General features: G+C 41.2%; 1 protein-coding gene across 1 annotated transcript; it reads right to left on the minus strand.

Annotated features, from left to right (window-relative positions):
- Window positions 1–343: 343 nt before the first annotated feature.
- fndc5b (fibronectin type III domain containing 5b) lies at window positions 344–18,048 on the minus strand. Its single transcript, XM_069175987.1, has 6 exons — window positions 17,620–18,048; window positions 13,792–13,910; window positions 12,198–12,396; window positions 7,291–7,380; window positions 3,516–3,708; window positions 344–2,298 (listed from the first exon to the last, which is right to left on the minus strand). Exons 1-5 carry the CDS (start codon window positions 17,693–17,695, stop codon window positions 3,569–3,571), a joined length of 624 nt encoding a protein of 207 aa, XP_069032088.1. The 5' UTR covers window positions 17,696–18,048; the 3' UTR covers window positions 344–2,298; window positions 3,516–3,568.
- Window positions 18,049–20,154: the final 2,106 nt, after the last annotated feature.

The raw sequence follows: 20,154 nt of genomic DNA on the forward strand, positions 1-20,154 counted from the left end.
CACGTCACCCAGTGAAACAATGCAGCTCACTGATGTGTTAACAATAGATCTAATGTCACAAAGAAGAAATAAGCTAAATAACACAGGCTTTGGCTCTGTTTGTACTTAACAGGCCTAATTCATTGATGGTTTTGGGTGTTGTCATGGATTCTTTTTCTTTGTTTTGACAGAAACATTTTATACGTTAATCAATTTCTGTATAAAATGCCTCGCATACTGGGCATCTTGGCAATAATAATATGAGCCTGAAGCTTTGTTCATGACAGTTCTCGGTGAGGACAATCTAAAATACACAAGTGGACTACTTTTAGATGTTTGAGGCTTGTAATAAATTTGGACTTGAGCCTTTTTTTTTTTTTTTTACATTGTTGGACTGCCAGATTGGAGGAGGAGACCTGTTTAAGGTTTCAGCTGTAAATACTGTGTTTAAATCTTCAACTATTAGCATGTAAATTATATCTTCACGAATGTTTTCATAAACGTGCCAGTTCATCAAACTTCGACATACTGCATTGCTGGCAGTTTGGGAAGTCTACAGTGTAACTTTTGTGCACTTAAACATTAATTTGATGTATTTTTTTTCTATCCCATTTTAGTCTCATTATGCATGTTCATGATAGCTGCAAAGGGAGTCTCATAAAAAATATTTTCAAAACAGGCTTCAGCCACACAGGCGAGTGTATCGTCTCTGTGCTTCCTGGCATCCCTGTGGGTCTTCTGCCAAACCCGAATGGAAGCCCAGCCAAACCTTGGCCAGTTTATACATTTCATTAGGAACGATGCCCTCCATATCTCCATCCATATTCCCAGCACATCCTGCTGCAGACCACAGATGGCATGTAGTGCTGATCGCTGAATATGCAGACATGAACAATACCTTTTAAAAAGGAACCGAAATTAGCTACTTTCCACAAGACATGTCAGTTTTTAGAAAAGGTTGACACTGATGTTAACATCTGGATTTCAAAGCTGGGAATTTTTTTAATATTTGAATTTGAATGACAAATTGCCTGAAAGAGCAATCATTGTTTTTTTTAAATGCAAGAGGACATCCCATGAGCAAAATGAGCAGTCATGGCTGAATATTTCTATTTTAGAACTGCAGTGACAATCTGAGAGCCTAAAAAAGACAGACTCAGACAGCCCGGGTTTTTTACGTCACACACCTAAGGAACCAGTCCCGTCAAACACAGCACCCAGGGGGGTGGGGCTTTACATATGAGGCTGCAGGGGAGCTGCGAATGGGTGGGTGGAGATAGAGGCAGAGACTATTTGAATTTTCATATATCCGAACATACTGAATAAAAGCAGAGATGTCGAGTTACATCGGAGCCACTTTGAGACATTTGGAGATTTCTTTTTCTTGGAACAAAATTTCTAAATGTAATTTTGATGAACAGATTTGAGTTTTTTCAGGGTTTTAATCAAGAGGAACTTTAAACTGAATCATGGCTGTAGTCAATCATCGTCCCCTACCTTATGTTAGTAAAATACTGGGGATGTCAGTGGGAGAGAGTTAAAGTTCCTTCTTGGAGAAGAGATAAAAAAAAACCTAAAAAAACCCCCCAGATGCATCATTTAACTGATGATGAAGAGATCGAGAGAGGCAGGAGACAAAACTCTGTGCAAAACCTCTGACCCAACAGTGTAATCATACCCTAATCAAGACTGAGATCATAAGGGCTCAAACAATCACAACAGGAGGAGCGCCAAACAGCAATGTGCTTATTAGAGAGACACTGGCACAGAAAGACAGGGGGAGGAGATGAGCTGCTACACAGAGGGCTGTTAAAAAGAAAGGACGTAATGGCAGATGGACAGATAGAAAAAGAGAAAGTCCTCAGTTTTAAAACAGGCTTGTTTTGTTTTGTGCTGACTGGTACCTGGGCCAGCGCTTCTTGTGTAGCAGCCTACGTTTCTGCCATCTCCGACCAGCCGTACGAACCTGAAGTCGGCATTCATGTTTGATGATCCGTTCCTGGGATTCCATGCCACTGATGAGGTGAAACCAGGACGTATGAATCAAGCAGTCCTCGTCACGAAGAAAGTGATGGACGGACGGTTAATGTCTTGTGTCTGTTTCAGCTGCAAGTCGGCTACAGTCCAGTTTTGGTCACGGTAGAAGTGAATGCAATTTTGTTTCCCGTTCGACTGTTTGCAGCCTTCGGTTCCACAACATCAAATTTGTGTCCGCTCTGGAGTTTGTAGAGAGCTCCATTGTGTTAAGAACAGCTTCTGTGATGGTTTATCTGTTCTTCAGTGTTTTTTCTCAGAATGGCTTTCTCTTGGTCTCAGGGTCTGAAAGAAACAAAGTTATCATCCATGAGGACAGACAAAAGGCTGTAACAGCTCAACGATGATAAGGACCGAAAGCAAAAGGTCAAAAATCTTTAGTCAGGATAGTATTTGTTTTGTGTCTTAGGCAATTTTTCTGTTTTGTTTGTTTGTTCTTAATTGCCTGTTCCCCGAGGCCCCGTCTCTTGTCACTAATGTTGCTCCATCTGTCAAGCCTTCAATTTCAGCACTCCAGAGTCTGCTTTTCACAGTGACAGTCATAACTACTCAAAAGTCAGAGTAATTGTTGCAACAACGGGCCGAGGATTTCAGACGGAGGTACTCAAAAGCAGCATCTCTTTTCCAGGTGCCGCGACTGAAATGACGAGTGGCAGATTTCATCACTTGTCGTCAGCTAATTAGCCCGTGAATCGTCTGAAAACTCCATCTGCAGCTGACGTTTTATCCTCTTCCGCTGACTCGTGTCAAAACAAGAAGTCCATGAAAGGGTCTTAAAAATGCGCTTGACAGCTCTATACATGAGATACAGCCAAGAGACTGAGGGTGAAGCTTCACATTCCAAGAAAATCATTTTTATCCTCACCATCTGATGACTATGATATGGAATAGCTGCTAACATCACCCAAAACTAGTTACATCTAGCAACCTGTGACTAAACAAAGAATAACACAATGATATAACCCCTTGGCTTTGAAAGAAACATTTGGTTATCACCGTAAATAGTAAGCTCGTTGGCCGTACGTGCTAACATTTGCATCTTGTGCCACAGAAGACAAAAATACAGTCTATTTTATACCCTTTTATTCTTATATTTTTAGTTTTGGTAAATATAAAAGAAGTTACTGGCTTCTAAACTCTAGAAATATCAAGCCCCTCTCGTACTACAGCACCATGTACAACTTGAGCATGTTGAGAAATTCCTCGCTTGAAATGCCGGTCATGTTTTGTGGTTCAGTAAATGGTCATTTGCAAAAAGAAATAAGTCACTCAGACCCCAAATTAGTTCAAAACCACAAAAAGGACTGTGATTTGTAATAATAGATGGCAGACAGAGAGAAAACACAGCTAATTCATGGTGATATGGTTACTTAATTTAGACTGTCGTTAGACTGAAAAAAGCATGTAAATAGAAATAGAATAAGAAGAGGTATTTCTGTGAGGATGACGTAAGATGTGAGCTCTTTGCAGAGATTAGTCAATAAGGATTTCCTGTTTCTCACCTGTCCTGAGGTTTGAGGAGTTGGTTATTGCAGAAGGCGATGCAGGGCTGGTCTCAGACGTTGCTGCGCAGTAACCCCCCCTGTGGGTGCTCAGGAGTACTGCACTCTGAGGAGTTCTTGGCTTTGTCCTTGTTGTTGTTGGGCTCGTTGTCTTTGATGATGTCATACTGACGACAAAACAGGGCGATCACCCCTGAGAGACGGATGGACATGACAATTACTAGTTACAATAACATTGAAGGAATGTTTTTTCTGTATTTATGCTAAGCTGTGCTAACCACTTGCCGGCTTTAGCTTCATATTTGCTGTAAGATGTGTGAGGGTTTTAGATGACCTTTTCTCTCAGCATGAAAAAAATAAGTGTATCATCAAAAATGTTGAAATATTCCTTTAAAGGTCCCATATTATATCAATTCAGATTTACTTTTTGCTTTTGATTATGAAGCAGGTTTAGGGGCTATACAGATATTGTGAAAGTCTAAACACACTCAGTCCGCATAGAAATGCACACAGCCTGTTGGGACCTGTAAGTGTTGCTCATAGAAGCTTACATGGAAGGTTCTTACCTCTATCCATGTAGATTTTCTTAAATCTTACATTCACGATTATATTAACGAATTCATGTCAACATGACGCTGCTAATAAAGAAGATATGGTTGAAAGCTCCAGAACAGGCATGCGGCTTCGATTGTTTTGTGAACAGTTTCAAAGGTCAGGAATGAAATGTCAGTGTCAACTTTGATTGATGAGGACCATGTGACACCACCGAAATCTCCACAGTCAGTGGACATTGAGTGGAGACTGTTTTGCTAATTGTCAGACTTTTTTTTTTTTATATATATATATATAAAAGAATTTAAAGTTGGTAAAACTATTGGAAATTGCATTAACCTCACTTGATTTAAATCTTAGGGAAGAAACAAAAAGCTCCAAATCTGCTTATTTGTTAGTCATGTCCCTGAATGCACCTGTTGACTCTCTATAGGCCTGAACACCTTGAAATATTGATACACGGCATTTCATTCAACAGATGGACGAGTTGATGTACTTCTGATGTGTCAATAAAGCTGATCAGATTGAACTGAGGGAAACGGAGACACGCAGAGTGTGAAATGAGCAGATGGAGATATGAACTCGATGAAGTGATAACCACGTGGAGCCTGGCTTCAGTCACAGAGATTAAAAACATGGCAGAAGAGTTGGAGATGTGGAGGCTGATAAAGAACAAGCACGGAGAGGGGAGAAAGAGAATAATTCATGACGGTGGAGGAGCATGTGGAGAATCCAGGCCCGAACAGGCGTCAGCCTCGGCTCATCTGCTCACTGCAGTACCAAAGGGTGAGATGGGATATCTCACTGTGATATCCCCCAGCTTGCCCCACAGGCCCAATTAAAAGCTGAAAAACACAATTCGCCTCCTTCAGTTACAGGTTTTTTTTCATCACCCTGCCCTCCTTTTTCCTTTTCTCCAGTCTCGATTAGCTCAGTTTTTCACTCTTTTCCCTTGCTGCTCCCTTTGAATCTCCCTCTGTTTCTCCCCCAGCCTCTCATCCTCTCGTGGGTAATTGGCGAGGGAAATATCGGCCTCTTGCTGTTAATATACTGTATGTACAACATACAGTATTTGGGCCATATTTGTATCTCTTTGCGGTTGGTAAAGTGGGTTAGTGAGGAATATTTATAGCTGTAAAACTGAGCTGTACTGAACTGTATAGCTGAGGTGCACAAAAGGATAAGTGCATCATAGAGCTCATGACTGGGAGGCTGAAATAACCAGCAGTCACACTCTTGTCACTTGAACAGTAGAACTTTAGTAGCGCTTAAAATGACACTTACTGACAGCACTTTGTAGTTTGGCTCTCTTGAAGAAATTGTATTTTCTTGATTCCTGTTGTTCTGGGTTTTGTATCCTCATGGTTGAAATGCACTTATTGTAAGTCGCTTTGGATAAAAGCGTCAGCTAAATGAAATGTAATGTAATGTAACTTGAAAAGGTGACCTTGCAAGTGGCTGCACTCTGTTTATGTCTCTTTTTTCTTTTCTTTTTTTTTTTTTTTTCCAGAAAAGAGCACTTCATAAAATGTTTCTATCAGCACAAAAATCAACTTTGATGTAACAATAAGTTTGACAGAAAGTTGTGTGTTACTTCTGTCTGAATGATCTGAAAAATGTGAACGACATCATGTTTTTTCTTGATATCAAGATGCTGTCATTACAATATGTGAGTTCCTGCAGATGGTAAGAAGTAAAACTGAACACTGTCAGACGGATTAGAATGACATTTTGTAAAGTCGTTCAGGGTCCCCAGAGGATGAATCAACCTAGCTGATCCCTGCTGATTTTCTGAAGTGTCACTAGCAGGTCAAAAGTTTCATTTATTATGTGTATTATCTAAACATCTACATTTGGACTAGAACAACAGTTGGGCTCTATTTTAACAATCTAATCTCAAGGTCTAAACTGCATAGTTTAGGTGCATTTCGAATGACCTCAATTCCATTTGTTTCTAGTTTAACAGCAGATAATGTGAGCATAACATGAGGTGCATTGTTCAAACACAGGCCCTTAGACTCTTAAATAGTCATAGGTGGCTTTAGGTGTATCATGAAGTAAACCAATCAAAGTGTCATCTCCCATTCACTTTAAGAGCCAGCTATGTTTGCACGTTGATGGATTGCTATTACATCAGCAGATTTGTCAAGTAGCAAGAAAGAGCTCTTCTCTGCGAAGGAAACAGATCTGCCCGTGCACAGATTGATGTGCACAACATTAATCTTTCACATGGTTGTCTTTTTATCTGAACTGTTTTGCATGTTTGCACGGTGCTGCATGTTAGAAGCGCTGTGTGTTTTGCAACTTTCTAAATAGGCGCAAACGTGCTCTCTTTATAATGGGCCCTTTGAATAACAGTACAAAAACTACCATTGACTTGAGACCAAAGTTTTGTCATGTATCAGCCCTCAAAGTCATGTATCCCTCCCCAAATGTTTTGCGAGGGTTAGGATTGGGGTTTATGGGTGTGTCTGGTTTGATTGACAGGTCTGTGGTGCAATCAGGTTTCCGCTATAGGTGGATCGGGTTCCCAATCAGGTTGCGTTAGATGCACACCTCACTCACCAGCTTGTTTAAAATTTGGTCACTTATGGTTCCAAAAAACTGAGATGGCGACAGCCGAAATGTCGAACTCGACGCCTCAAAATGGCAGTTCACAAACCAACGGGTGATGTCACTGTTGGTTGTCATTTGTTTGTAACACGTAAACTTTGTCATCATTACATAATGTGTGGCATATATAACATGTTAAAGAAATAATGATATCACTTAGTAACATGCATACAGCATACGCGCACGTACAAAACAACAGCTAGTATCATGTCTGAAATGTTGCATTTCAACATAACACTTCCCTTTGCATGATTTCTCATCTGCAATCTTTGTTTTGTCTGTATGTATGGATATATATATATATATATATATATTTTTTTTTTGGTCCATTTTCAGAAGAATGTTACTATTAGGGCTACTTCCCTCCCGAAACAGTTTATTTTTGTTTCCATTTGCAATCTACAGAATTGAGTCTTGGATTTCATGTGCTCTGAACACCCAAAATGCAGACTGGCCATTTTACCATCCCACTGCAGGGAACAAAATACTCCTCACAGAGTGAAGACTCCACAGCCGATGTGTTTGTCTCATAATAGGAACTTATTTGCCGCACAGACAGTTCCTATAAGGTCTGCAGTGATAAATGTGTGTCGTTGAAGAGGAATATTACCTGCCCACATGATGAGCACCACTACAATGATGATGAGTTCTCCAGCCCTCAGCTGGGCAGCTTGACCAACCTCCTCCATCGTCACCTCGTCTGGAGGGAGAACACACACACACACACACGCACGCACGCACACACGCACGCACGCACACACACACACACACACACACACACATGCACACAGTCAACAACATGCTGCTGAGAACGAGTCATTGTCTCAGAGAGCAAATGTGAAATTGCCAGCACTCTGAACCTCTGCAGGGAAAGATAAAAGAATCAAACAGGGTGGCAGGAGCGAACAGAGAGGACGGCTGCTGTAACTTCTCCGCTCTGGTCAGTGTAATTAAAGCTAAATGAGAGCAGAGGTCCACAGAGACAGAGAGAGCTGGATCACCACCCAATCACTCGCTGTGTTTCTCCTGCTGACAGCAGTCTGGCAGCATCAGCATAACACCAATCACAGGGTTAGAGGGTTTGAACACAGTCCGCACTACAAGCTCTCGCTCTCTGTTGCCAACAGAAGGCCTCGCCGTCGCCTCCCACAACCTACTGGTCAAACTGCCTCCGTCCTCCAGCCGGGGAAGGCTTCCCCTGGCTCAGTGTATCATCCAAAGGGTTGTGGAAACAGAAGACAGACATCGCTGTGACTGATCTGCATCTTAAGGGGATATGCATAACCTCAGAGGAAGTGTTGTCAACACACTGGCTGAAGGCAGCTGGTCCTTAATGCTGGCCTAGTGTGAACCAGACCCAATTCCATTCTATGAATTATTGAGTCTGGCTACCCTCCATAGAGAATCGTTTGCAGTCGTTCCATCCTACTGGACCTGGACCTTGGGTTGATTTTAACCAATCAGCTCGCACCAAAACCAACCTCCACTCTGCCACTGCTGCAACTACCTACGGCCCGTGTCCACCAAAGCCTTTTTTCCTGAGTACAGGATATTTTATGAATTGTTTTAATGAGCGTCAGCAACTTGATGAGGTGCTGAGTGTTTATTATGTCCTGAGTGATGAACGTTTGGAGTTTTTTCAGCTGGTCACTGTCACCAGCTGTCCAACCCCAGTAAAGGAGGGACGGGACGAACGCGGTCAACCACCGACACGTGTCGCTGATTGGTCTGCTCTTCAGAGCTAACGTTAATTCGGGCCGAGTTCCAAGACTGTACTCACAGCAAAGAAAACTGAAGCTGTGAGCCACAGTCGGCGCAGCCAGGCTAACTTAACGTGCTGATAATATAAGACGGTATTACAGTTAATTTTCTTATTACATTTACACGTGATAAAAAAGGAATCAATTGCTAATTCAGGCTATGTGTTTATATGTTTATAAACCGCACATTCATTCTGATTTGCCATTTTGAATGGGATTTTCTGACTTGCTTTCTGACTGGTGACTAATGCAGCACCAGAACTTCATTACTGTTCTCACAATTCACCACCAGTGGTGTGCGTTTAACCCCTGGCTCTACAAGCTAAATGTATTAAACTTTTATTTTGAAATTTGGTCAGTGATAGATGTATGTAGCTCTGACCTCTAGTAAAGGGGGAGTTTCACCCTCCGCCTGATGTCTTTATGAGACAGCTCTGTTTGTCTGGATGAGTCCAGGATGATGTGTCTCTGGTCTGGCATGCTCACGAGTCTCCTAGTTGCCATGGTAATCACTCTGCGTTAAAGCTGAGACCTCAGGCTTGACAGAGGGGAAGCTTATACTCTTAAAAAGTTGGTACTAGCAGATTGCATGTTTCTGTTGTGAGGGCAGGCCTCTGGTACTATAGACATGAAGCTGTAAGATGAGGTTTGGAGATAACCAGCAGAGCAGGCCACTGCTTCGTCGATGTAAAGTTGCCATAGTTACTGGAGACATTATATCACTTTCTGTATGTTTACATAAACACAATAACTATTATTGTGAATGTCTAGATTGATGTACTGATTAAAGCCTTCCCATAATTTGCAGTGATTACTACTTACAGCCATGCAGCAGCTTGTTTGCCAAACACAACACGACGACGGTGGGATTAATAAAGTCTAATCTAAATCTAATCCAATCACAGAAACATTTTAGTTCTAATCTTTTTTTTATGCTTTTACTGAATTTCGAGAAAAATGGAAACTTAAAGTTACAAAAAATTCATGAAAGTGATGTGGCTTTACAGAACAGACAATCTGTGACTGATATTGAACACAAAGGCTACACCTGGTGTCAAAATAAGAGCTTTAGATGCTGTTTACTTAATATTAATTCAACGAAATTCAGTCTTTTAAAACTACAAGTGTGAAGAAAACTAATCCAACATACAGTATTCCTCATTTTAATGATAAGACCACATTTCCCACAAACCCCATCACTCCCCGTTTTCCTGCTTGTTTTGGTTTTCTCCGGTGAATTGAGTTTGTTTTGGTGATGAGAAGAGAGGAAGCAGAACCTTTCTGATTGTAAATGAGGAGTTATTTTTGTTAGTAGTGGGAGTACTTTATGCCATAATACTTTGAGCACAGCTTCTGTTGACGACATTTTTTTGCGGAAAATATTGAATTTGTGTTAATTATTGTGATCGCAATGGTGTACAAACAAAACAAATGAGATTACAGCTGTGATTTCTTCACTATAACTAAGTTTAAAGTTGGAAATGTTTCCTTTCTGTGCTGCTATTATATTATTCTTCTTTTCCAGATTGTGTGGTCATAATTGGGACAAATTGTAGAACCAGTGGAACTCCTCTCTGTACAGAAAACATCCAACCCAAACTCTCCTTCAGCTGTATTGTGAGGCAGACTGTGGTTTCTTCCCTTCTGTGTGAGGGGAGCTACGAGCCCGGCCGATGCAGCAGAGCAGCACAGCGTTCAGCAGACTGTCAGAGATGAATTAAAGGTTGAAACAGTCCCGACAGTAAGGAGGCTGTGTAATATTTTACGGCTGGAAAAGATTGATTTACCAAACAGCTTTCTGTATAATGTAATAACCAACATGAAAACCATTATACTTCAAAGATTTTTTCAGAAGTCCTCTGGTATTAATGTTGCTTTTGAATATGAGCTACAGACAGACAGACAGACAAACTCAGACAGGCTACGTGTTGTGTTGTATTACGCCTACAAATACTAAATCGTGTCAGGTGATTAATACCCGCTTAGCAGCGGAGGAGAGCCGTAATGGCCAGGAGATTTAATCAGGACAGCTAATGAACGCTTCCACTAACACACACGCACACACACACACACACACACACACACACACACACACACACACACACACACACACATACACACACAATTTGCACACAGGGAGCTTCCATCAAAGACAGAACCCATCAACATCTGAACAGATAGTCAAGCTCAACATCTTTAACACACGTGCTGTGTTCAAAATGTCCTTCTTGAGCACTAACACTCACTATTTTGAGTGCAGAAGTGCGTTCACACTGTCAAGTACAGAAACATGCAGTGAACTACAAGTACCAGGATGATGCACTCAAAACGGTCCAAAAAATAAGTTTGAAACATTGGACACTTTCCACCCTAAATGGATGCCATTTTAGCTACATAGAGGAAAGGGGCGGAGCCACACATGTAAAGGATTTTCAAATTAAGGCGTCTGAGAACACCAAACAAAAGTGTTTTTTTTTTTTTATCACTACTGCTGCTGGACAGAAGAATCAGTGTGTTAAACAGAGAACATGTTCATTTCTGGGTAAAATAATTAAAGCTGCAGATATTTTGGTGGGTGATGTGTTCACATGCTGCTGATATTTCTGGTCAATGTGCAATTTGAAACAACACTACTCTGTCCACATTCAAGTACAACACCGGTAATATTGCACTATTTGCTCGTGTACTAAGGGAAGTATGTCATTTAGAAACACAGCAAGTGTGTCCATTACAATCAGTATTTCTCAGTGGTTGTTTATCACGTGATGCATTTTCTTGTTATTATTGTAAATTATTGCTGAGAATATGGAAAGATTGGAAGTTTCATGGTAACTGGGAGAAAAAGGGCCTTTTTCTATACTGGCGAAAATGTCTAAGAGAGTTGCTTTACCAAGAGAGACTTAAGACGGACACGGTGCACATATATCACTCCTCAACACACTCCCCTCCGAGGGCACTCGACAAGCTCGACAATGCTGGTGCTTCCAGGGGATCGCACTTGCTACCTAATGTCCCCTGTTTCCTCTCTTATCACCTTGCTGCTGTTGAGCGTTTAGCATTTGCTGAAGCGGGCTGCTTTTGGCACTGTAACTGGGTCGGACATGATAAAATTGGAAGTACCACAAGCTGCTCCAGATAACGGCAGCCTCTGCGTTTCACGAGGAAGAACAATACATCGTAGAGGAGAGGTGGGAGGGTTTCTCGCCTAGATGACAGTTTTGGTGTTTTATTTGTCTTTAACTGTAGAATAACCATTTTCCTTGCCCTGCTGGAGCATAAATAGAACATGAGGCCTCTGCTGAGTTATTGTCTGCGGTTAAAAGCTGCTATTAAAATCTGTGCGTGCCTCTACTTGCATGTGTAGAGGAATGTTTGCTTGCTTCCTTATTTTAATTCAAGATTGCTTCTGTTTCTGTGTCCTTCCATATTTGCATTTATGTGCTTTGTATGTATTGAATTTTAATGATCTACTGTGTGTGTTTGCTGTAAAAACTCATAGTGAATGCATTTAGCTTTTGATTATGTTTTCCACTGAGAACTGAGGGATAAATAACTTTACATATGATTTGCACATGAAACCAAGAGAAACACTGTTCAGAGGAGTTTGTATTGAGATCTATGAATAGAGAAATGTGGACAAATGAGTGCTGAATATTCTCCAGTGTCCCCTTATGTTAAAAAAAAAAGATGTTTACATCCAGATTTCATGACAAAGTCCTAGATTTGATTAAAGAAAATGTGTGTTATTCTCTCTCACCGGGACTCTTGGACGCCATCTTCTCTGACTCCTTCGGCGTTCTGAACAGCACGGGCTGACTGGGAGGGCTGCTGCCTGCCATGCTAATGCTCTGAACGTGGACGATGTACTCCGTGTCCTCATCCAGATCCCACAACGCACAGGAGCGCGTGGTGGTGTTCACTTCCTGGATGAACCTCAGCATGCGTACATCCTTCTTCTGCAGAGGAACAGAAAAGGAGACAAAGGTACAAATTTTGATTTTCTTCTTTCTTTTTTTTTCTCCTCAAATGTCAAGTTGTTGCATGAAAATCACAGGTTTAGTTCCAGCCCGCTCCCTTAAGGCAACACTTTCTTTCTACTTGTTAGCAAATATTCCCTGGATGCATCCTTTATCAAATGCAGATTTCTGGGGTCCAATTTTCCGGGTGAAGGCTGATATCGTGCAAATGTGTACACGTCTCTCTTGGCTAATATTTGGGGAAAAAAAGCTGAAATAAAGCCTCCTGGCACAATGTAATTAAGCTTAAAGAGAGAGAGTGCTTCTCTGGCCAAGCATACCCTGCTAGAAATGTACATTATTATCCAGCTAGGGCTGCTTGCTCAGGTCAATTGGTTCCTGTTAGATTAAGAATAAGGCTCCTTCGGGGCACTTTTATTTGCCAGGCAATTAAAGAAGGGGGATTTCTGAAACCATTAAAACTTCATGTAGACAAAATGTACATTTGTAAACTATCTTAAGTGTAACTGTAACTGTAATGGACTTATTTCCTGGGTGTTTTTGTATGTTTGATGTAAATCACGCAATTCCTTTGGCACCATTAAAAGTGTGCTTTTTAGTACTTTTGTTTGCAGTGCACCAATGGATGTTCAACAAATATCACTGGATTGGCTTTGATACTGAAGAGAACAAACGTGTTGATTATCAGTTCAGGGGTCACAAGGAGCATCTTCTTTTCTATGATTTCTGAGTGAATTTATGGTCGTTTATTCAGTATGAATCGAAAATAATCATAATTTCAGAAAAGGTAGGACACGTGTCATGTGACAGAAAGATGGTAGGTGGTTGGATTGGTAAAACACAAGACTTTTACCCAGAAGACCAGGCTAGGAGTGACCATATTTAGCTGGGGAGGAGCAAGTGGCGGATCTGACTCGATCTTTTTGGAAACCCAAGGACGCTACGGCCGCCCACATCTAGCGAAAGCCTGACTCCACCACAGGCACACTCAATCAAACCAGACATACCCCCAAATATACTGCTTTTTGAGGCCTAATAAAAAATGAATTATGGAATTATTTTTAGATGGACCACCAGGACACTGGTCAGAAGAAGTGAATATATAGAATGACACCATAATGACTTGAGAAAAACATTTGTTGACTTCGTATTTCATGAGAAAAGTTAAATGTGAGTCTATGGAGCCAGAGGCTTTTCACAAGACGACCCCTAGTGGCTCTCAGTGGTATTGCACTGAATGGCCCTTCCACATAAGCTTCACTTTTCAGACCTGTAAACTACGTCTACATTTCCATACAGTCTATAAATTGTACTATGACTTGACTTTCTCTCTACACACACTTACATAACGTGACCCAACACACTCAGAGGTACCTGTTGGGTGATGGCGAATCCAATGACAGGGTCTCCCTCCAAGATTTCCCACGTTACCACGGCGGAGTTGACCTCGAGCTCTCTGATGGTCACATTGAGCGGAGCTGACAGCAGCGTGTCTGACATGCACACACACCCACGGCCAGGGGAAACAAATTAAAGCAGACAGGTCATAAATATTCTATCTTTACACCTTGTAATTGATACAGTAAGATGCTACAACGTCGACCTGAACACAAACCTTTCCCTCTTCATCATTATCTCTCTCTCTGAACTCTGTGCTCTTTTGCTCTCGCAGGGCTCCTTCCCTAAGATCTTCTCTTCACCGCCCACAAATTAATCTATCTCCTTTCATTAATACCAGGACTAATTAACCGCACACAGGTCCCTTGGTGTTTCCCTTGAAAAGACGCTTTTTCTCATCTGCCTTTGTTTTGGTGTTTCTCTCTCAAGCACATGCTCACACACATTTTCCCATCCTTTACCTTCTTCTCTCTTCTTTCTCCCACGCACGCTCATTAAATTGTGACTCATGAAGATATATTTCCTCTGTCATATTGCCAATTGAAGTAAATGTCGATGCTAAAAAAAAAAAAAAGAAATCGCATCACAGAATGCAATGCACGACCATGTCGATCGGGAGATTAACTGTGATGGATAAATTCAACTTTTCCTTCCTTAACTGTAAAGGCAGCACAGAGTGGAGCGTGTCTGTGTGTTTACGACGTGCAGAGAACGTGTGTGTGTTTGTGTGTGACCAAAACAAGGTCTTCAATGATCAGAGCCAGAGCTGTATTTCCCATGAGCCTGACTCAGACGTCAGAGTCAGACCTTGTACTGGTCTAGAACATGCACACACACAAACACACACACAAACACACACACACACACACACACACACACACACACACACACACACACACACACACACACACATACACTCACATGTGCTTTCACGTTGGAGACTGCACACTTCCTCTTTCACCACCACCTCCAGCTGTGTGTCTGCAGCTATAATCAATATCTTTTAAATGAATGATGGATCACATACTTGTGCGTTGAAAGGGGCTGCTCGCAGTGAGAAACACCAGTTTAATGCAGCATTTTATCATCTTTCAGATGGTTCTTTTTTTTTTTTTGACCTGCAGCTGCTTAAATAAGTTAACAACTAGCTCGCGAATTGCTCCATATCTTCTGCATGTGTAAACAGGGAACTGTTTGCTCATTAGTTTGCCAATTCAACTTTTTAAATTGGTAATTTGATACCTGTGTTTTTACAGCTTGTTTTTGCTTCTTCCAAGTGCTCACAAACAGTTTGGGTTTCAAGAAATATGTCGTGGATTTGGCTGCCGTGCGGCTTTTGGGACGGTGTTGACAATGTGAGCGCAGCATGCTAGTTTCAGATCTGTTTGGACAACAAAGTATTTTGCCGTTAACTGAAAGGGCTCACAATGACAGTGGATTTAGGGAATTTTGAAATCACACTTGATGGCATTCATTTTCTTTCTTTAAATAGTAGTTGAAATGTCATATTAAATGAGACCCGACGTTTGCCAATGCAAGCTAACATGAGCAAACCGCAGTTCAGCCCGACTGGTCTGACAACCGGCTCGTTTTTAACATGTCCACCGGAAGAGTTTCCCTCTTGTGGTGTTCACGATCACGGGCCGCTTTCATTTTCTGAAAGCTCAGACTTCACGATTTCTGCGGTGTAACCCTTTTCAGAAATAGCGGTGGCCGTGGAAGTTCGTTTTTAGTTGGGTGACAAGTTTATATAATGTAATTTGAGCCGTATAAAGTTTTTCTTACTCATTTAATAATACGTCTGAGGAAAATGTTGATGGTCCCGACGGCCTCATCGCTGTCATCACGTCTTTGGATTTCATGCATTGCATTTCTCACCTGCTCGTTCTCTTAATTGTTGGCCTCCGTGGCTTTTAGGCACAATGAGAAGTCTTTTGCCGTCCATGTGGACATGGGGGTGGACTGTGCTGACAGGTCATCATTGTAAATGAGAATTGGTTCTCAATTGATTTTACCTGGTTAAATAAAGGTCATATACTTGTTGCCGTTACCTACCAGTGCTGTTCTTACCACTGAACCCACTTTAAGCACATGTAGACGACTTCCCATTAACGGAACCACGAGCTCGCCACTTCCACTGAAAGGCAGCAGTCGGGCTGCCGCAGCAAAATGTGTGTTGAGTTGAATGGGGGTGCATTTCATTGCTTATGTAACGTTTTATTTTGTAGCATTTGAACCAGGACAAACTACTTGAAACACTTTTCAAGCTACTAACAGTATGTGCCCGTGTGATTGATAATGCCACAGTGCTCTTTCTGTCTCCGTTTACCTGTCACATTACCAGCAGCAACCGCTGTCACTTTTTGCTAATTAGATTGTCGCTGCACCTCTGCAAATATTGAACCAGCAGCCTGAGACTTGTTCAGAGAGTTAAATAATGGCATTACAGGAAGAGGAATGGACTCTCCTTTTCTCTCTCTGCTTCCCTCCCAGTCTGTTCAATGCTAACACAATCATTGGAATACAGAAGGAAAAAACAGGTCTTACATAGTGTCGGTGAAATTTGATTTTTTTTTTTTGGTGGATGACGAACTGTCAGTGGCTCCCAAAGACTGTGAGAGTGTTTGTTGATGCAGATTAGATGTGTGGTCTGTGCTCAAGTAAGTGCACGATCCATTGCTATGACTCCCTATTTTGCCACTGTTTATCTTCCAGCACACACACACAGAAACAATACAATAGCAGAGAGGGATTGCCATCCATTCATAAATCGTTTGCTGCCCAAAAAAACACAAAGAGCTGGCTGCAGGATTACAAAAAAATTCACCCTTAAAACTGCATTCATCTCCAGCTTCAGAAAGCCAAATATCAAATCTCCGGAGGTTGAGATTAATCCAGCACGATTTTATCGCTGAGATTTGGGCTTTTTCAGAGGACTATCTGTTATCTCGCGGCTTATCTTTAGAACGCAATGCAACTGAGATCTTACGCCTGAGATGAATGTTCTTCTTGAATATGAGCAGCTGCAGGTTAAAAACTATGCATTAAAGATAGATGAGATTAACACCTCCAACACGCATGACATGGGATGATGAGAGCTGTGCTGTATGTAGGGGAGTTGAATTTTCAGGCTGAAGATGTGCTGCACACTTAGAGCTGCAAGTAAAGATTATTTCCCCAAATTAAAAAGGAATTTGTTGTCAAAAAATTGTGAAAAATACCAACAACAATCTTCCAGATATATTTTTTTGGGCAATCGACATCGCATATGACAAAGAAAAGTGGCAAATGCTCACATTTTAGAAGCTAGAATGTAAAATGTCCATATATTTTTCAATTAAACACCTTATGATCTGCTTTGTGGAGTTGTACGCTCTTATTTTCTTAAATCAAATGCACATTTTTATGTATTTCCCTACACAAATCTAGAACTTACAAGCACACAAATGCAACAAAGATTATTTAGAAAATGACACTAATTTATGGAAATGTTCCCCAAACTGGACTAAAAGTACAAGTCTTAATGCAGACTAACTTGTGTCAGGCATTTTTGCCATCACAAAGCTTATTGTTTCTGATGCAAATGTTGCCGCTGACGCACATGCAAACACATATGTGCGCCGGGTGCCTTCTCCAAAGGGGGATGCGCTCCCCTAAAATGTACAAAATACTATGACATCAGACAGCTGTGGTTTAAACACAGTAATACTTAAACGGCAGCATGTGTGTGATGAGCCGGTATATGTGCATCACCCTCCCCTGTTTACTTGTGATGATCGCTCATCAACCTGTGGTAAAACTCACCGGCATTGACGGAGGACACCGAGAGGAAGCCCAGCAGGAGCAGCAGCACCGTCGCAGACGAGCCTGGTTTAGCCATCCTCCTGTGTCTTCTAACGAGGCTTCACATCCTGCGCGGCCCATTTAGAGCATCGCATTCACCGGGAGGAAAACCAGCATCGCCCGGTCAGGGCTCCCCGAGAAGGGGGACTTGTTGTGCCGGAGACGAGGCTCACCTGAACTTGGACGCTGCAGCAGCACAGGCGCAACAACAGCCAGAGGAAGAGGAGGAGGAGGAGGAGAGGGGGCTTAAGAGGAGGGCGGGTAGGAGAGGGGAGGTGGGGTGGTGCTCGAAGCCGTGCTCGATTGTCTCGGTTGCAGGTGCAGCCTCAGCGATGCCCCCACCCCCAACACCACCGGCATGACTTTGAGTCCAGCTGCCGGTGACGGAGCGCGGAGAGCTGAGAGGAGCGTAAAAGGCATGCGCAAGTGCTGCAGAGTGGCAACGTGCCGCCACAGCTTATTACTGAGTCTCTCTCTCTCTCTCTCTCTCTCTCTCACTCACTCACTCTCTCTCTCTCTCTCACACACACACACACACACACACACCTGCAGCACCAAGTTGTTCCAAAAGGTATTGACCAAACCTCCAAAGACGCACTATCACATCTGTCAAATATAAATATACTTCGCTGATGTCAACGATGCTAATATAGCTAGGACCTACTTCATTAATTTATTAGTTATACAATACATAATTGTTGACAAATGTTGGATATTGATTAGTTCTTTAAAAAGCTCCATAAATATGAAAATGTCCTGCTTTTCTTTGTTTAATACTGTTAAATAGATATCTTTTGGTTTATGATTGTTAGTCAATAATTTGATTGTAATTTTCCACTAATTAGTGACCTTTTGTAGAACAAATAATCGCTTATTTAATAAAAAAAATAATCTAAAAAAAAGTCCATCAACAATGAAAAAAAAAAAATCTATCAGAAATGCCATTAACTGTAGCCATACCCAAATCTGATGGTGTCAGTAACTTTACTAAATAAAACTGGGAACACATCTAAGATAACAAACACATTCAGCCTCCAAGTTCTTGTATTTTTAAGAGAAACTTAAAAAAAATATCTCCTCAGATTATCTTCGCAGTATCAATTAAAGGGACACTTCATTGACCAGCCTATTTATTCATAATCAACAAATGATTTAGGAATACTTTACCATCAGTTATATTTCTGTAATTAAATATGAAATGTACACCTTTTTGGGTTGCCAGATTGTAAAAAATTTGTCCTGTGGCTGGTTCTTATGTGACAGTAAAACAGTGATAATAGTTTTTTATCCACTTTTCAAACTTTCCAGTAATCCACTTTGGAGTTGTGTTAGTTACAATTAACGACAATTATTCCCCCCAAAGAAAAACAACAGAGACTTCAGGATCTTAACCAGAACCAAGGATGAAACACATTAGACCAGTTTTTGTTGCTCTGCACTGGTTACCTGTAACACTTGACTTTAAGGTCCTTCTCCAAACATATAAAGCTTTTAATGGTGCTTAATTTGATATGCATTCTATTTTATATTTTTGAATTACGTCTTAAAATGTTTTTATGTTCCTTGTAATTTTCTTACCGTGAAGCACTTTTAGTGACATTTCTTGTATGAAAGTTTATTATTAAAATTATTAATGAATTAATTAATCATTAAATTAATTTTGGTCAAAATTGTCTGTAACAGTTAGGAGCAACTTTTACCTTCAGTTTGGACACTTTTATGTGTTTCGCTTTAGCCTTGCAATTTTATGCATGAGCAGTCCTAAATCCATGAGCTGTCCTTTTAAAAGACACTGTATTACAATCATATTTTGTTATGTGCTAAAACTGTACAAGAATATGCATCAAACCTAAGTGGAGTAATGATGCAACACCAAAGAAAGCCCTGGAGTAGAAAGCAGTCAATACTTTAAAATAATTTCAAACACATCTGGCAACAGAAGAGATTCCTAAGGCAACCATGAGGAAACAGTGTCCCTATTGTATATCTATTCCATAAAACATGAACTACCAAGTGTATAAATTAAAAACAAGAGTAAACCCGGTGTTAACAGGAAATCAAACCTGAGTGTGATCTATAAATATAAAGGGGTCATATTTGAATGGAAGGACCTACAGCATGGCTCCCACATGTGGTCGATAAAATAAAACAGGTGTTTGATGGTCTCATGGAGAGACGTGGATCCTATATGGGCTGTTAAAGGGACACAGAAGCAATATGCAGGAGGTCAATAAGAAGGAAACAGGAGCCCTACAATGCATGAATAAAATGGGGCCACGGTTTTCTCCTGCAGTGTCCCTTAATGGCGTTCATTACTCACATATATAGGGACCGAGGGGACAAGAGTTGACCATAGATTACACAGATCGATAGCTGATTAACATTCCCAGCATAAGCCTCTTAATGTCTCTTTCATTTCAATGAGAAGAGGCCGAGGTGCCGCTGGGTTCTTCTCCTCCTCCTCTTTGCTCTTGACTGTCCCTGACGGTTAAGAGA

The sequence above is a fragment of the Embiotoca jacksoni genome, unplaced genomic scaffold, assembly GCF_022577435.1.
Source record: "Embiotoca jacksoni isolate LCO1_2020_lvr unplaced genomic scaffold, fEmbJac1.0.p SCAF_7, whole genome shotgun sequence".
Taxonomy (NCBI): domain Eukaryota; kingdom Metazoa; phylum Chordata; class Actinopteri; family Embiotocidae; genus Embiotoca; species Embiotoca jacksoni.